At 44.9% G+C, this 17,181-nt stretch overlaps 1 protein-coding gene across 2 annotated transcripts in view; it reads right to left on the reverse strand.

Moving 5' to 3' along the window:
• Window positions 1-16,161, reverse strand: part of SRPK3 (SRSF protein kinase 3) — a 29,280-nt gene extending 13,119 nt beyond the window's left edge. Inside the window, exons 1-9 of one of the 2 annotated variants that reach the window (XM_063294211.1) lie at window positions 16,096-16,161; window positions 15,739-15,826; window positions 12,611-12,747; window positions 12,160-12,268; window positions 11,026-11,113; window positions 9,818-9,905; window positions 8,666-8,772; window positions 8,229-8,394; window positions 5,740-5,765 (exon numbers count right to left, since the gene is read on the reverse strand). In XM_063294211.1, the coding sequence (XP_063150281.1) occupies window positions 5,740-5,765; window positions 8,229-8,394; window positions 8,666-8,772; window positions 9,818-9,905; window positions 11,026-11,113; window positions 12,160-12,268; window positions 12,611-12,747; window positions 15,739-15,826; window positions 16,096-16,138 (852 nt within the window). In that variant the 5' untranslated portion in view covers window positions 16,139-16,161. Of the gene's footprint in view, window positions 1-5,739; window positions 5,766-8,228; window positions 8,395-8,665; window positions 8,773-9,817; window positions 9,906-11,025; window positions 11,114-12,159; window positions 12,269-12,610; window positions 12,748-13,174; window positions 13,438-15,738; window positions 15,827-16,095 lie in introns of those variants that run through there. The other variant, XM_063294212.1, reaches the window with a different exon arrangement.
• Window positions 16,162-17,181: the final 1,020 nt, after the last annotated feature.

The raw sequence follows: 17,181 nt of genomic DNA on the forward strand, positions 1-17,181 counted from the left end.
TGTTCCTTAATTCTAAAAATACACCAACTCTTGGTCCTGAGCCACCATTTCACCCTTGGTTCTGGTTAGTGGATTTGGGTTTCTAGTAAAAAATAAAGATCTCGCGAGTCTACCCACCTCTGGCTTTATAGCAGAAATGTGGTTAAGAGGAAGTATAAAAGAGAGTGTTTCATTTTTCCAGCTCACTGAAACATGTTCCAAGATTGTACATTGTACCAGAAATGTTGTTGCAACCAGAAAGGGAAAATTGCAGGAGACCTCAGTAAGATGGTTTCTTGATTTTAGGAAGGGTGTCCCAGCATGGATTAAGACAACTATAGATTTTCCACATAAGAAATTACAGAGTTCCCGACCTCATAATCATGGAGTTTAGCTTGACAAGGCTTTAGTTGGCCAAATTATACACACAGGCTCCCATACAGATAACTCACTGTGCAAATTTGGTGACTGCACAATCTAGCCATGTGCTTAAAAAGTAGGTTGCGAGCTTAACCTAGAAGCAGCCAAGAGGCCAAGTATAGCCCAGAACTGCCACTAGGGGGTAAACAGCACTGGTCAGTGCCTGGCCCAACCCAAAGCAGTGGTCAGAAACCAGAGTTCACAGCACAACTTCAGTCTGGGTAACCAGCCTTCACTACCGCACCATCTCCAGCTGTGGCAAGAAAAAGGAATACAGCAGGATTAGCCATAGCAGTCACAAAAGGCAACTCACCTGTCACTACAGAGAATTAAGTGACATTCCCAAACTTGCTGGAAAGTTGCGGATAACTTTCTTTGCAGCCAAGAATTAGACTCTGGAAATGATAAGAGTGCTGAGGCCAGAATGGGTGGGATCTAACATTAGCACTTCACCTGATGGGACAGTGGTGGGATTTTCTACTTATTTTCCTTAACATGCCAATTCCACTTTGTTCCAAAAATTGTTGAGAAATCATACCATTGTGGTTCAGCAGTTTACTGCTGAATTTTCTCAGCACAACCTTAGGGCCTTCAGGGGATGCAAAGAAGAGGCTAAGGCTACACGTACCCCACAGGATGCCCACCCTACAATAAAAATGATCAGGTCAGGTTTCCCCATACTGCTGTGGCTGGTCACTTCAGCCTTTCTTCATTCTTTTTTACCACCTCCTCACATAGTATGTGATTAACTGGACTGTGGTTTACTTGATTATCCTATTTTTTGGGCTTTGTATAATGTGCTAAGCTAAAATGTGGCTGGGCAAGCCTAGTTTAAATCCAGCTGTGAAATGTAGGCTCCCACGGGAGTGAAATTATATGTAGTATCTCTTGATGGCTGGCTGTATTTGCACTTCCCTTCTGTGGAAGAGGTAGAGAAAAGTGTGCCTCTGCCTGGCATGTGCTGAGCCATGCAACACAAACTACACATGGAGAAGCAAAAAAGTGTCCATGCCAAAAGTGAGCAGCTGGTCTGTGTGATCTAGCCTGGTGCAAGAGGAGGCCCGGGTTAATTAAAATGGTTGACACCAGTACCTGAAGCAAGGTCCAAAATGGGAACCTTGCAGGCCAATTCACACAGTTGTCTCCATCACTTGGTGATGACTCACATGTCTGAATAAGGCAATTATTCAGAACAAGCAAAATAGATTCCCAGGTCTTGCCAAATCCAATGGGTAGTATCTAGACTTCTTGGCAGTAGAAATTAAGCCCTGCTGACTTCTACAGGAAAAAAAGGCAAACAATTATTAACTAGTCCCCTGACTTTCAAAGGGGCCCAAATTCAACCAGTTTAGTCTGTGCTGAGCCTAGTCTATTTCAGCTGAATCAGTTTATTTGTCTGAATGGAAACCAACCAACTCTCAAAGTACAAGTCAAGCATAAGAGGGTCAGACAACCTGTTTGTCTGCGCAAACAGGTGGATCTAACAACAGCAAGGGAAGAACAGTAGTGACCTGAAGCACTAACGACTAGTGTGATTTTGTTACATGGGTTTGTACAGACTTATATAAGCAAGACCTTTATAAAGGGCTACCCCTACATCAAAAGGTAAAGATCAACTCCTGGTGACTTCATGGAAACATCTATGTAGTTTTGTTGTCAACAGTAAAGAAACTGTTTGCCAGAGTTGCTTTCTAGGATCTTTTTCCCCACTCGTGTCTACAGCATTAGTATTTCCTGGAGCTCCCCCATCCAAATTCTGGATGGGGGAACTCCAGGTGCAATGCTGCTTGGGCTGTTAAGCTAGCCTGTTGCAATGGGTGCAATGCTGCTTGGGTGCAATGCTGCTTGGGCTGTTAAGCTAGCTTGTTGAGGTTAGCTAGTTGCTGCTCTACAACCTCGGGCAAAACAAGTAAAAAAAGGCTCTAGATGCTCAGTTCTTTTCTTTTCTTGGTCTGCTAGGAACAGGGAAAAAGAGCAAGCCCAGATGTAGCCAACCTCTTCCCTAGCCAGCACCTGCAAGCTTGAGGAATGAGATCTGCAGTCCAGAAACATCTGAAATGTCACAGGCTGCCCATCTCTGGCAGGTAGGAAGGGTCTGGTCCCCAAGGTTTCCAACTCAAGGCATTTGGGAGCTGTTTCTTGGACTTTCTGCAGGTAAAGCAAGGGCCTTACAGCTGAGTTTCAACAGACATGATCAACACATGGCAGAGCAGATGCTGATTTTCTGCAATTCCACTTAAGGCAGAAGGCCCAGTTCACATAACCAAATCCTCTTCCATACAAAAAACCTCCACAGATACAAACAACTAGCATGCAAAAGATAAAGTAAGACCAGTCTTTTTCTGATATGCTTGCTTCCTATGGGTAGTTTATTTTGTTCTAAAATGGGAATTCACATCGACAAAATCCAATATAAAATGGCCCATCTCTAACCAGGGAAAACAAAGAACTTGGCCTTCCTTCAGGAGAGGGATATTCTAGATATTTCCCACTTCCAGAATACCCTTTGGACCTTCTTCAGAGAACAAATGAATCATAGTGGTTTTCACCAGCAAACTGAAAACAGACTGTATTTCAAAATCAAGGCAGGTTAGAAAATCAACTCTGGAGTTGTGCCTATACCACACACAAAACTATAAGCCATGGTTAAGAGACCACAACAACTAACCTAAAATCAAACTGATTATCCCTTATCATTATGATTTATCACCTTGGCTGTTGGGAGCTGTGATGTATGTACATGGTTATGTTTTAAGTGGTGGGAAATACACAAGCAGGCCTCCAGCACAGCCTTCTCTCCTTGGCCACTTCCAAGTATGCCAGACTATACTATAACTCCCAACCAGTATGACTCTCAGCAGGTTGTCTAAATGTTATAGGACCTCTTTCACAAGACATCTGGTTCTTAAGAAACAGGATCCCAGGACACATGACATCATGGTACACACAGTTTCCAATTCTGTGTCTCTAATAAACCCAAATTGACCCCCACCCCCTCTGGGCTTGTGCCCAGCCAGGTATATGCCAGGCATTGCTCCCACTGCCTCCTCAGCCCTGACGTTCAGTTAACATTTCTACCTTTCAAATAAACAGTACAGTTGGTGGAGTGCCCCCAAATGCATAATGTCCAAATGCAGGATTCCTCTTCTTATCTATCTTTACCTGACTTTAATATGGTTAGGTTCAAAATGGGGCCTTTTCCCCTTCTTTCAAGTGATACAATTTAAGCCACACAAACACTGTTCTTAAACCCAGGAATCCATCCGCTTAGGCTTTTTATCCACAGCGTCTAGTCAGCAGAGGCGAGGAGGGGCTCATTTTCTTCCCCCATCCTTGCCAACTGATCCTCTTCAACCAGAGAAGCTAGACAGAGAGCGAACCTGTGGATCTCCTGAACGCAAAGCCGCACCAAGTGATGTTCCCTGCCCTGCACCAATGTTTTCAGGTCAGATGTTGCAACAGATCAGCTATTCTGCTTGAGAACTTGTAAAGAAACAGGCGCGCAAAGAAATCGATGGGGAAAGATAAGGAGAAATTTATGAAAAGAAAAAGACACCTAGTGTATTGTTGCCATCTCAGTAGGGAACAGAAGGGCCATGCATGTGTTGCAGAGAAAAGAGTGAACATGAATCCAACACTTCGGGCTAGTTCAGATATACAGCTGTCAGTTTCTTTACCATAATTAAAAAAACTGGAAGCAGTGACAAGACTGCTAATGTTTCTCCTGTTATGTACAGATTGCACTACATCAGCGCCGGTATTAATAATGGTTTACTAACTAACTCTTAGCCAGGGTGTGTGTACCACTCTCCGGTCCTGGTCAAGAAATCTTAAAGAGCCATAATATTTATTTATTTATCAAACTTTATCAGCGCCCATCTCCCCCACAGGGGGGGACTCGTGTTAATCACTAATATGATTAATGCATTTGAGCCAAGGCAATAACTTACCACAGAGAAGGATGAGGAAATGCCCTTGATCCTGCTGATGGTGTCCACTTTTAAGGGACAGCCATCACTCCCTCTAAGACAGCCTCTTTTTCACATTCCCTTAAGAAGCAAAATCATTCAATGCTTACAATGACCTGGCAGGCAGACTAAGAGCCTGGTTTAGAGTGGAAGTGACAAATAGCACTCCATGAGTTATGGCGTCCTTGCTGTCTGCCAATCCAGCAACACCTAACTCTGGGTGAGCACTCTATAGCCCACCAGATGCTGTTGAACAACAACTTCCAACTGTCCAAGCTGGCACATCCAATAGTGGGAAAGGTGAAGTTCAGCATCATCTGAGGTTCACAAGTTGCCCAAAGTGGCAGAAAGCATTAATGGAGAAGGCTGTGGGTACGTCACAAAGTAACATCAGCTCTCCTTTGGTCCCCGTGCTTCCCATTGCAAACTTTTCCATTTCCCTTTGCTACTTTGATCCTTAACAGAAGATTCCACATTCAAAGTCATCTCTACTTTAAAATTACAACAGAATTTGTAAGTCAGCTAAAACAGCACATTTACGTACATTAATACACATTTATTAAGAGGCGCAAGTGCAGAAATATATAGTACGTTGTCTGCAAACCCAGGGTCCTCATCTCAAGACTGTTCTCTTCTCCCTCCCTGCTGCTTCAAGAGACCAACCACACAGCAAAAGAAGAAGGTTGGCTCAGGCGGGCCATGGATTTTAAGTTTGGTTGCCAGATACAGGCCAGATACGCTATTTGACTCATGGGGAAGACTCAACCAGCAAACTCTCCTGCATGAGACAGCCTCACTGAAGTGAATGGGAGTGGGAACCCAAGATTGTTGAGTCATGGGAAGGGGATCTATATCCAAATTAGGCTCTCACATTTCTTGGGATATCCCTGGCTTAGGGGGGGTGAGCTCTTAGCTCTCTTTGAGCGCAGACAGAAATAACTTCAGATATCTCCTGTTACATGGGTGATAGGAAGGAGTCGTTGCCTGTGCCATGAGTCTGCGGCCACAAACCAGAGAAGACATAAACTAGCCTGCAATAGTCCAACCTAGTATAAGGAAAATTCTTTTTCCCTTCTTTTCTTTGACTGCCAAAACGGATAAAGCATACCACCTTCCTTGGAGCTAACAAAGATGCAAATATCATCTCACTATATGTAAAAGGTGTCCATGGTAACATTTATAGACAAATTATAGATGCAACATGAGCCCTAGATGCATCTTGCCAAACATGGAGGAGCCATCCACACAAGGGCAACGGACATGGTGGGTATCAACAGCCAATGAGTTTCACAGAGCAAGTGAGATCCAAAACAGGCACTCTAAAACTCCATTCCTCCCCCCCTCACTGCCCTGGATCGGGTAGGGGACTTACCAGGCTTTCCTGGGGTGCAGAGCTGACTGAGGGAAGAAGTGCACAGATGGAGTGAGGCGAGAAAAGGGGGAGAGAGAAAGAGACAGAAATGATTCCCAGAATCAGCCAGGAAATCCAAAGCAAACAAACATCAATCAGTAATGCTATAAAGGAGGATGAGGAGGAAGAGGATGTGGAAGGCCAGGCTCTCCCACACCACTGGGATGATTCTTCCCTAACGCTAGGATTAATGCTGTAAAAGCAGCAGAGGCAGGCTCTGGTTCCCCCATTACTCTGTCCCAGAGCTCTATCCTCATGGCCACTCTGAACGGGGAACTACTGTCCAAAAGTTCTGAACGGAAGCTGAGCCTGATCAAATGGCAGAATCCTGGGTCTGCTGCCTGATCTCAGTTGCACCCATGTCCATTAACAGTGTTCTCCAGGAGCCACATCCAGAGTCTGGGAGTTTTCTGCTGCTGAGCATCTTAAAGGTTCTTAGCTTTTAATGTAGAAATAGACCACATTCCTAGCTCTTAGGGGCTGCTAGGATAACACCTGATGATGTGACCAACTTCTGATGACATTTCTGAAGCCAGAGTTGGAGTGGGAGGAAGATAATAAGATTCCCAATGATTGTTAGACAAGGATTTCATGACCCATACCTAGTGCTTCATCACTCCCAATGATGAATTCAAAGAGAGCCGGGTACAGAAGATAAAGAGATGGAAATCTACTTCAATTGCAGGCATAAGGTGCAGAGCTGGTATTTTTCTCGATGTGGTGTTTGGGAAAGGGAGCTAAATGCAGCATTGAAATATGCTTATTTTGGTTTGTTTGGGCACAAAGCATTCATGGCCCTTGCCTTAATTTGGAACTATCCCTCTCCATTAGCGAACAAATATCTTCTCCATTTCTACACTTTCTGTGGGCAGGAGTTCACCTTAAAAAAATAAAGGGGTGTTGCTGGGATATGACATTGACACAACACAGCACTCAAAGGGGCAGGAATCAAATTTGCAATGGTGCATGTCATTTTTTAAAAATCACACAAAATACCCATTTTCAGATTATTTGGTGAAGGAAGAGCCAAAACAATCATTCTGCTAAATTTTGGAAATAGGATTATGGGGGCTCCAGGGGGGTGCCAAAATGGGGCATCCACTCCTGTCCTAGTTGTTCAAGCCTTATACTAACCTTTTGTAACCTGTTACTTTCCAGACGTTTTTGGGACCAAAACCCTCAGTCTGCAGACAGCCAGTTTGGCCAGTTTTGGGGTCAGACTGGGACCAAGACCCCAGTTCTAATTCCTGCTCAACCACAGAGCTTGGCAGGTAACTAGAAGCCAGTCACTGCCTTTCTGCCCAACCTACTTTGCACATTTGTAGCAGAGGGGATAAAATGAGAGGAGGCCCTCCTGTATGCTGCCTGGAGTTCCCAGAGCAATGGTGGAAAAAAATACAATAAATAGTAGTAGTAACAACTCCTCTGGAAGTAATATCCAGCTGGGAAACGCACTCTTATACTGACTTCCCCAGAACACAGATACAAAACAGATTAGAATGAGAAGTGGCCTTGAATTCTGACGGCAGCATGGAAAACAGGGAAAACTGCTTTGCTCCATTGAAGGATATCCTTCACTTTTCTTCTCCCGCCACCATTTTAGTGCCTTCCTTCATGCTGATTAGAACAGCCTCCCACTCGCTAACTGGGAAGCCCATTCTCCTGCTGGCGTTTAAGCCTTCAGATCATTAACTAGAATCCCCAAGGCCAAATCAGTCTCCTTGACAGGTGCCAAATGGGCTTTCAGTTTGCCAAGGCAGCGGTCAAGCATGTGAAAAGCAATGGCAATCCAATGGATTCGCTTTAGGAAATTTAACTTGCCCGCCTTCTCTACCAATCTTACTTTCCCTTACCTCATCAAACAGATTTTTTTTTAATTTACTGTGTGCACTGAAGCTCCATCATCAATTCTCTGGGCTGACATTGCAGTTTTTTAGTATCATACTGGAGTGATCTGGTCTCTGTTTCTGCCCCTTTCAAAAAATTTCTATTCCATTCATTAGAGCAGGGTTTCTCAACCTTGGCAACTTTAAGCTGTGTGGACTTCAACTCCAAGAATTCCCCAGCCAGTATTGCTGGCTGGGGAATTCTTTGAGTTGAAGTCCACATAGCTTAAAAGTTGCCAAGGTTGAGAAACCCTGCATTAGAGTATAAATATTGTCCCTGTGGCTCCTGCCTTCCTTTGCAACTGCCTAGTACTTTTGGATTCAACAAATGCTTTGACATTTAAGCAACCTGAATTCAGGAATCATTGTTGTTGCTCTCTTAATCATGTTTGCATTCATCTAATGAAGATCTTCTTTTGCTAGAGGCAAATTCTGATTTTTCCATGCTCAGCTTCTATCTTGCCCCTTTAACATTGTTGGGAGAAAGGAGTCCAGCATCAACCCTCAATCATATGAAGTATCTTTATGAAGACAGAAAAGCACAGACAGGATGGGATTACTTACCTGCAGAACCAGAGGGGGGAGGGCCCCCAGTCTGCTGCCAGAGAGTGGCTTCAGCTGCCAGTCGTCGTATGTAACTCTCATCTACACACAGCAGGATATTCTCTGGCTTGATGTCTGTATGGATTATTTTGCACTTTGTGTGGAGGTAGTCAAGGCCCTGCAGCACCTGAAGAAGGAAGCAAAATTGTGCCAATAGGGAGCAAGGATAAGAACCTCTTTATGATTCAGGTCAAGAGGCTGCAAGGTCAGGGTCCTGGAGCTGGAACGGAAACCTTAGGAGTCTTGGTCTTATTACCTACTATGGCTGCATTCAAGTCCCAGAAAAGCAGGTGTTCAACCTAAGCCTGTCAGCTTGGCATAATGAAGAGGTCAGCAATGACCTTGACTGTAAAAACTAACCCTCTCCCAAATTTGATTGCAAAGAAATCCATCTTTACCTGGCATAAGATGCTTTTGACACAAGGTATAGGAAGCCCTTGGTAGTTGGATTTGATAATCCACTTCAACAGTTGGTGCCCTAAAACCTCAAGGACCATGCAAACATCTGGGCAAAAGCCAAGTCAAGGAGGTAACAGCCACCAGAATGAGTGATCTGGTTGTTAATAAGGCACCAATAAACTGATCCCCTCTTTTCCCTTGAGTACCAATGAAGAACTTATAAAATAACTTAAATCAGATATAGGGCAAAGACAGAGAAAGCAAGCTAGTGTAAAACAGACTCTGGAGACATCTGGCTGTTGACTCCTAGATAGTACAAAGACCAAGCAATTTTTCAGATAACTGAACCCTCCTGGAATCTGCTTTCAAAAGCAACAATTGGCAGAACAACCTTTTTGGGGAAAATTATTGGCCATCTGTTTCTTTTTAGCTTTGGTCTTATTATAAGGAGCGGATGAATCCAGGATCGATAGAAAGTTATTTTTATCTACATAGCAAATTGTTATTGCAGACCACTGGGAGCCTTGTTGGCCATTATTAGATAAAGAAAACATGTGTGTGGGGGTGTTTATTTGTTAAGAGGCCAAGCAGGAAGCTCGTGGTAGAATGGAAAAGCACAGAGCACAGCAACCCAGAAATATTTCCCCAAAGCCCGCAGATTAACAGACTTCTTTGAAGCTGCATTGCCCCAATAAACAAAACATGGATGAGCTAACTAAACAAAAGTACAACTGCCCTACTAGAGGGACATAAAATTCCTATACCCAGCAACATTTCTTATATTCACTTAAAGGGGCTGTACCCATTTAAGCTCATCCACAAAGGCCTGATGCAGCTAAAAAGCTCAGCACTGTGTTATTTCATGCTAGAGAACAGGAGATAGACAAAAGAATTGATTGCTCCCTCAGAGAAAAAAACCCCCTCTTAGATGTTAGTGAGAAAAAGCTTAAGATCAGCCATCACTCAGCATACCAGTTTCTACGTACAAAAGAAGTTTGTAACCATTTTTGTTTTTCCTGCAGACATTTTCACCAAAAATGTGGCAGAAACTGCTTTTATAGCTGAAGTTCAAGAACTTTGGAGGAAAAAAGTAGAATCCGTTATTTGAGCAGAAACAGCCAACAGTGTGTGGATCTTTTGTGGAAGGATACGGACACCATTGATCCCTGAGATCTTGAAATCATCAATCAGTTGGACAATGTTCTCCCGTTTTGTATCACTAGGATCAGAGTCTCGCACCTGAGAAGAGGGAAAGGTACCAGGTAAAAAGTGACAGGCATTCTAGATATGGATCAGCAACTAGAAACTCAAACAACCCCCTTGATAAGGATATCTTAAATAACATAGTTGTGGGGAAAGAAAGGCCAAGTAGCCACGTTTGCACAGAATGGTAAACCAGAATTTTTCCTAAGATCCAAGTGTTCCTGCTGGCTCCCCCTGCCAGTGGGCACACCTCGTCTAACGAACCTAGATGACTCTGAGCCTGAATTTGTAGTAAAGGGTAAAATATCCTTCAAGCCGAGTTTGACTCCTGATGACTCCTTCAAAGGAATGTTCAAGTTGGTTTCTTGCAAACATCTGGGATTTCTTTTTTAACCTTCCTGTTACAGCCCTGGGATTTCATGACCGTCTCCCATCTAGTATTAATCCGTTTCAATACTGCTTATCTATTTTAGAATCTATTAGACCGGCCCTGAAACAGACCTGTGGGACCAATACACATTTGGGTCATAGCAGTCTCTTTTTTCATGTGTTTTGTTGGAGATTTTTTTTGTTGTTGTAGTTCAGTGACCAAAAACCTGGGAATTACAACAGAAGAGGGCTTATTTTGGGTAGCTACCGACCTCTGACTTCAGAAAGATCCAATCCAGGGTATTGAGGATGAACATTATTCAAGTGTATGATCCCTGACTACTGCCCATCTCCAATCTAAAGGATGATTCTCACTAACAGCAAAAAAACAACTCTTTTAAAACAGTGATGGGAAGTATTTCTGTATGTTAGGCAAAGTGAGGAAGCAATCAAACTTTCACGTCACAGACTGTAGGGAGATTGGGAGTATTAATCGCTAATCCATAGTCTGTGCTGGGGCTCACCAGAGAATAGGCCCAGAAAATAATGTTCATTGCCACAACTCAGTTCTTGAACGTGTGCAATAGTAGTGTTTTCTTTCCAAAATGCACAACGATCAAGAACCATTGGGGAAGCCAAAAGAGGGAGGTCAGGAGAGCCGAATAACATGTTTTCCAGCTATTCCTGGACTTGTCTACTTCTTGCTTTAGGATCTAAGTATATTAACCATTCCTTAAGGAGGACAGCTCACCCAGAATTGGAGGAGTCAGAGAGGCATCAAACTCACACATTTCAGTAGCTTGATTTCATCCACAGCTGTTTCTGTGTAATGCACAGCACTCTTCACCACTTTGAGGGCCACAAAGCGCTTCCGCCTGGAGTGATGGGGGGAGGGAGGGACGGGGTTAGTGCTGGCTTCCTCAGTCCTCATTTCAAAACACTACCTCCCACTTGAAAGTCCCAGCAGCACCCTCAAAACCGCTCTAAGAAAACAAATTAAAGCTAGGATAGTAAGTTTAAAAAGAATGGGGTTCACAGAAAGCAAAACAGAGCCCTTAAGGTCATTCATTCATTCATTCATTCAAACAATTTATAAGGTCGCTCATATCCCAAAAGTGACCCTGGGCAGTAGACAAGGGATAAAACCACCACCACAATAGCTTAACAGGGCAAAAACAGGGTGGCTCTTTGGCTAAAAGGCACTTGGACTATCTTTGTCCCCATCCTCCAGGACATCCTTTGAACTCAACCAGCCTGTTGCACTTCAGTCAGAAGGTGATTAGAAAATGCCCCATTTCCCCACCCTTGGTATTCTTAAGAATTTGCCTGAAACCAGGAGGTGTTGGCTGTTTGGGGAGAAGTAGTCAAAGATAGCAATCCTGTAATTACACTCTAATGTCTGTTTTCCAATTATACCTAACCCTGCAACAAGATGCTACTCCACATCTCAAAGGGACACATACACCTTTCCAGGTTCCTGTTCCTTACTCTGGACCTAGACAGGATATAAAGGACTTCTACATACTTCTAGTCCTCTTCCTGTTTAACCCTTCTTATAAATATCATGTTTCCTCGGACTGAGCTCCAATGACTTCATGGGCATATCCATGTAATTTTCTTGGAAATAAAATGGTTTGCCATCCTTTTCTTCTGGGATGTTTTTTCAACTGCCCAGTCTAGCCTATAGCTCTGGTATGGCCTAGTGGTCTCCCATCCAAGTCCAAATTCTGTTTTCAGTATTAACCAAATTCCCCAGACACCGCCATCTAGCTTGGCAAACATCCTACATGCTTTGCAACCTGATCACTTTGAAAATGTTAGCTGAATATTTACTACTCTTCTTCAGGTACATTCCTTGCCTATTTAGTATGGGATTAAAAAATGAGTGTGTCACCTAGTGCTCTTTCTCGTAAGTACTTACTGAATGTCCCAACACAGCCAGACAGTTGAAAAGTGTCCCCATCCAAGTTTCCGTACCACGTGATAGCGCCCATTGAAGAGGTCCCCAATCTTTACTGGATAATACCCACCTAACAGAGAACAAAGAAGAGGCCCGCTTAATATACTAGCCATGGCATACAGGACAACCATGCACAGAGACACAAACTGCTTTACTGATTAGTCTCAGGTTCCATCTCGTGCTTAAAACGAATGCTCATGCATGTCTGTTGTAGCTGTTCTTCAGGAATGTAAAAGTGAAAGCCCAAATGGATCAGACAAAACCAGCTTCTAATCTAATATCTTGTCCAGCAAAGGAGAGCCAGACGCTTCTCTTCAGGATGGCGTCCAGGACTCAAAGCGATGCTGCCTGCAAGAGAGCCCCTCCCCTTCACTTAAGAGATCCCAGGCCGCTCCCTGCATCGCTCAGATACCTCGGCAGTAATCTCGGGGGTCCTCTTGCTCCTCGTCATCGGATCCCAAGAGCCCGCCTCCAACTGCGGCAGGGAGAGGCAGGGGGGGCACGGGAGGCGTGCGGGCAGGGTCATCTGCGCAGGAGGGGCTAAGTGGCCTAATAATGGAGAGGGGGAGGGGGAAGACAGATATGGGCAAAAAGAACCATCAGAAAACACCCCAAATTTCAAAGTTACTTATTTCATAAACAGCTGGGAAACATTCCTTGTCTGCTTCCAACTGAAAGCCACCAACTGGTCACATTGCTACAGCAACCTGTCCCAGATCGGTTGGACTACACCTTCCATCATCCCAAGCTTAAATGGCTAACGAGCCTGGGAAGGCTGTATGTATTACAGAATAACAGCTTTGGAAAGTGTAATCTCATGTGTTCACATTCTTCCCATTCCTCTCAACTCCTCAAATTCCTTTAGATTTCAGCCCTCAGAGGGGTGGGGGGTGGGCACTACCCTTTCGTTGCCATTACTTTGTTAAGGCTATCAAATAATTCCCATTGTTCGCCTTTGGAGGTTCTCTGTACGTACCTATTGCCTTCTATTTCAATCTGTGCTGTTTTCCCCATCTTGACAGCTCTAAGGGGAGGAGAAATTCACAGCAACCAACCAGAAAGGGAAATCAGTTGGCAGCAAGAGAATGAATAACTCAGCTACTCCTGTGGATTTTCCAGCTCCGGACCAAGGAAAGGCAGCTTTCTGCGTCTCTGATGCCTTCCTCAGGGAGAAGATAATATTCCTCAGAGGAACACTCCCAGATTTGCGATGGAGCTGCCAATTCTGGCATGAACGCCAGGCCCGGGACAGTCTCTGTCAAAGCAGAACAGGCTGGCAGCTGGCACTTTATCTGTCCCACATGCTCCCCTCATTAGTAAAAGGGGCATTAATACCTTGTGAGCTCAGAAATTTCTTCTCCCCGTCAGAGCCCAAATGTGCACAGAGAGAAGAGATGGACGGGGCGTTAAAAATAACCCAACAGCTTCCAGCAGCTGCCACCCAGAATGGAAATGGAATTTGGATGGGGGAGATGGGACATACAAGAGAAAGGAACCAACCCCATGTCTGTTAGGCCCACTGAAGTGGTGGTAGACATGGACTCCAGGGGCTGGATGGTCTTCCATTAAGAAAAAAAAAGTTCCTAGCTGTCAGAGACAAGTTGTGGCACAGCTTCTCGTTATTCTGTGGAGAACTGGGGTTGGCATAAGTGGTACAATTCACACAGCAAAAGCAAGGAAGAGTCTTGTGGCACGTTGAAGATTAACCCATTTATTATTGCAATTAATTTTTGTGGGCCACGTGTCCACCTCATCACCTAATCTGCAAGGTGGCACAAAACAGTGCTGGTTTTGCTGCAATAGACTAACCCAGTTGCACGTCTCCTTGCCTGAAGCAGGATCTTCCTAAGGAGAGGTGCTTACTTCAACACCTAGCAAAAAGAGGGCTCCATAAGACTCTGTCCCTCCACACAGAAGGGCTTTTGCTCTTTTTAAGCTGCAAGCAGTTCCCCAGGAGGAAGGCAACAAGCAAGAAGCAGGATACAGGGACAAGGTAAAGGAAGGAAGTAGCATCGTCTTTGTTATCCTAAGTCCCTGACTAAAGGCTGGCATCTACAAGAAGCTACAAAAAACTCCAGGGAAGCAAGCAGAAGGCTGCTGCTTCACAAATTCATTTATCTCCAAGGAGAAGATAAACAAGTCTAGGCAGAAAAGTATTTCTTTTGCTCTGTGTACATGTGTATATATTTAAGCATAACATTTTGTCTCTGGAACTTGTTTTCTCTGTACTAGCTGTGTGTGTGTTTTGTGGTACTTGAAATTTCTTTGCGGCAGAGGTTTCTCGAAGGAGGAGCAGACCTTCTTACCTGTCTTATATTTTCCTTCCTGATTTTCTATTCGAAGTTCTATTAAAATACTGTCTGTGATCTGAACAACATTTTTATCTCTTCAAGTACTGAATGCTTCAAGTTTTAAATGAACTTTTAAACACTTTTTCTTTTCCTCATTTTTAATGAAGTTTGATTTCACTTATCTCTGGTGAGATTGGTCTTTCTCCCCACAAAGGAGGAAGGGCTGACTTCTTAAGTCACATGGCTCAATGCTACATGGGCAGAAGCTGACATATAGAATTTCATTTATTCCCCCCCCACACCTTAATTTGCAGGAAGACAAACAAGCTGCAGGAACCCACTTTCTCTCACATACCAGGATTAGGGGAAGATCAGGAGAGGAGCCCCACAGAAGCTAGGTGGTGGCCGGCAGTCATTATGAAGCCACTACACCAAGGCAGGAGGCAGAGTTAAGATGGGCAGACCCAAAGGGTTCTGGGGGAGGAGATTCGAGATTGCCAATTTGAGACCAGAGCCCTATGGGCTCAGCATGTTGCTACAATTCTGAATGATCTTACACAGCATCTTTTCTAACTAGTTCATGCATCAATGAAGCAATACTCTGTAGAAACCCCCAAACTACAAAAAAAAAAAAGTTACAGCATAGTTATTGTTGCAAGAGGCTTAGGCCTACTTGACAAAATCTATACCCATTGTTTGGCATTTTCAGCCCTAAAGCTAAATTCATGAACCCACTGATGTGCATTGTCTCTGTTTAAATGTACATTAAGAGATACACAGGGGTTTTTTTTGGTGCAAAACATTTCTGGATGAAAAAAAGACCACTTCTCTATAATTCACATCTGTGCACAAAACCCCAAAAGTTGGTTTACACCTGCAGTTATGTCACTGGATTTCTCAATGATCCGCGGCTGCATGCATGACTGTCTAAAAAGTGCTGCGCTTAAGGCAACGGGGGAATGATGATGGCCCATTCATATGTAAACACCTACAAGCAATTTACACGTGTGAACCAGCCCTCGGCACCTCTTTCTGCAGCTGTTCTGTAAAAGCCAGTCAACATGCTGGGTGACCTGCAACTGGCGTGCAAAGCACGTTGCATTGAGAACCACAACTTGCAGAGGCAGGATGGGCTCACATCTACGCACATCCCGCCGAAGGCAGGGTTGTTGTCCCCCACCCGGGCAACCTCAAAGGCCGCATTCAGCGATCTCTCTCGATTCCCCCGCTCGTATTGCCCCACACTCACCCCGTGGGGATCCCGCTCTCTGCCGGCGGAGGGGGCGGCGCCTTTTCTTTCTTATGTTTCTTCTTTTTGCCACGGCTGCTCCCCGGGCCTATGGAAGGGGGGAGGAGCGCGACATCGATTAGCGCGGGGGTGCCGGAGAGACCCTCGCGCTGCAAAAGTTTCGCGGGCAAGCCTGACCTCGGCATAAGTGGCAGCAGACGGTCCGCCCAAGTGGAAGCCCCCACCTCCTCTCCTGCACCTGCTGCAGTCCCTCCTCCGTGCAATCTCCAGTTCTCTCCCGCAGCCCCCAAGTTCTCCGAGCGCCCGCGCGCACAACCCTTCCACTTTTCAGGGCAGCCCGCGCGCCGGGCCCCTCACCTTTCTTGCTGCTCATCGCCCCCCCAGCCCCGGTGAGCTCCATACGAGCTGAGATCACGCTGCTGCGCCTGCGCAATCCGGCCCCTTCCCAACCGCAAGTGCAGCTTTTGCCCCACCACGTGAGGCCCGAGGGGAGGAGCTTGGAGGAGCTTTGCTGCTCCTTTCCTCTTCTGCAGACGCCCCAGCTTTGCGCCGCCTCACCACGAAGACCAAAAGGGGGACAGGAGGACGGAAAAGAGGGGTTGCAATTTGTACTTTAAAAAAAAAAAAGAAGAGCGGGGAGGCGGGGTTTAAATGTACATGGCTTTTAAAGACAGGCAGATTAGTTCCCAGTCTTACCAACCCATCAAGGATGAATCAGATGCTGCCTGTGGGGAAAACTGAATGAAAGTGCATGCTAGAAGCAGTGTTTCTCAACCTCGGCAACTTTAAGATGTGTGGACTTTAACTGCCAGAATTCCCCAGCCAGTCAACCCGAGGTTGAGAAACGCTGTGCTAAAGAGTGAGCTCTCCCTGCACAGCAGAGTGCCTTATTATCCTGTCAAACGGGAAGAAAGATAATTGCTACTGAGCTTTTCACTCAGAAGGGATCAGATTCAAGCCCTGCCTGTTAGTGCAGATTATACCTGATTGATTGATTGATTGATTGATTGAGAGCCATCAAGTTGGTGTCAATTCTAAGTGACCACATAGATTTTCTCCATGATGATCTGTTCCCTAATCTGGTCCTTCAGGTCTTCCCATTGCCACTGTAACTGAGTCCTTCCACCTTGGTGCTGGTCATCCTCTTTCCTTCCACCTTTCCCAGCATTACAGCCTTCTCCAGAAAGCTAGGTCTTCACATACTGTGTCCAGCGTACAATAATTTGAGCTTGAGCCTGGTTGTCTGTGCCTCGAGTGAGAACTCTGGGTTGATTTGTTCATTGATCCATTTGTTTCTTTTCTTGGCTGTCCAAGATATTCTCAGGAGTCTTCTCCAACACCTAAGTTCAAAGGCGTCAATAATCTTCCTATCCTGTTTCTTCAAAGTCAATGTTTGCTTCCATAGAGTGTTACAGGGAATATCATGGCTTGCCTGATTTTGAT

This window comes from Candoia aspera, chromosome 2 (genome assembly GCF_035149785.1).
Source record: "Candoia aspera isolate rCanAsp1 chromosome 2, rCanAsp1.hap2, whole genome shotgun sequence".
In the NCBI taxonomy this organism is placed as follows: domain Eukaryota; kingdom Metazoa; phylum Chordata; class Lepidosauria; order Squamata; family Boidae; genus Candoia; species Candoia aspera.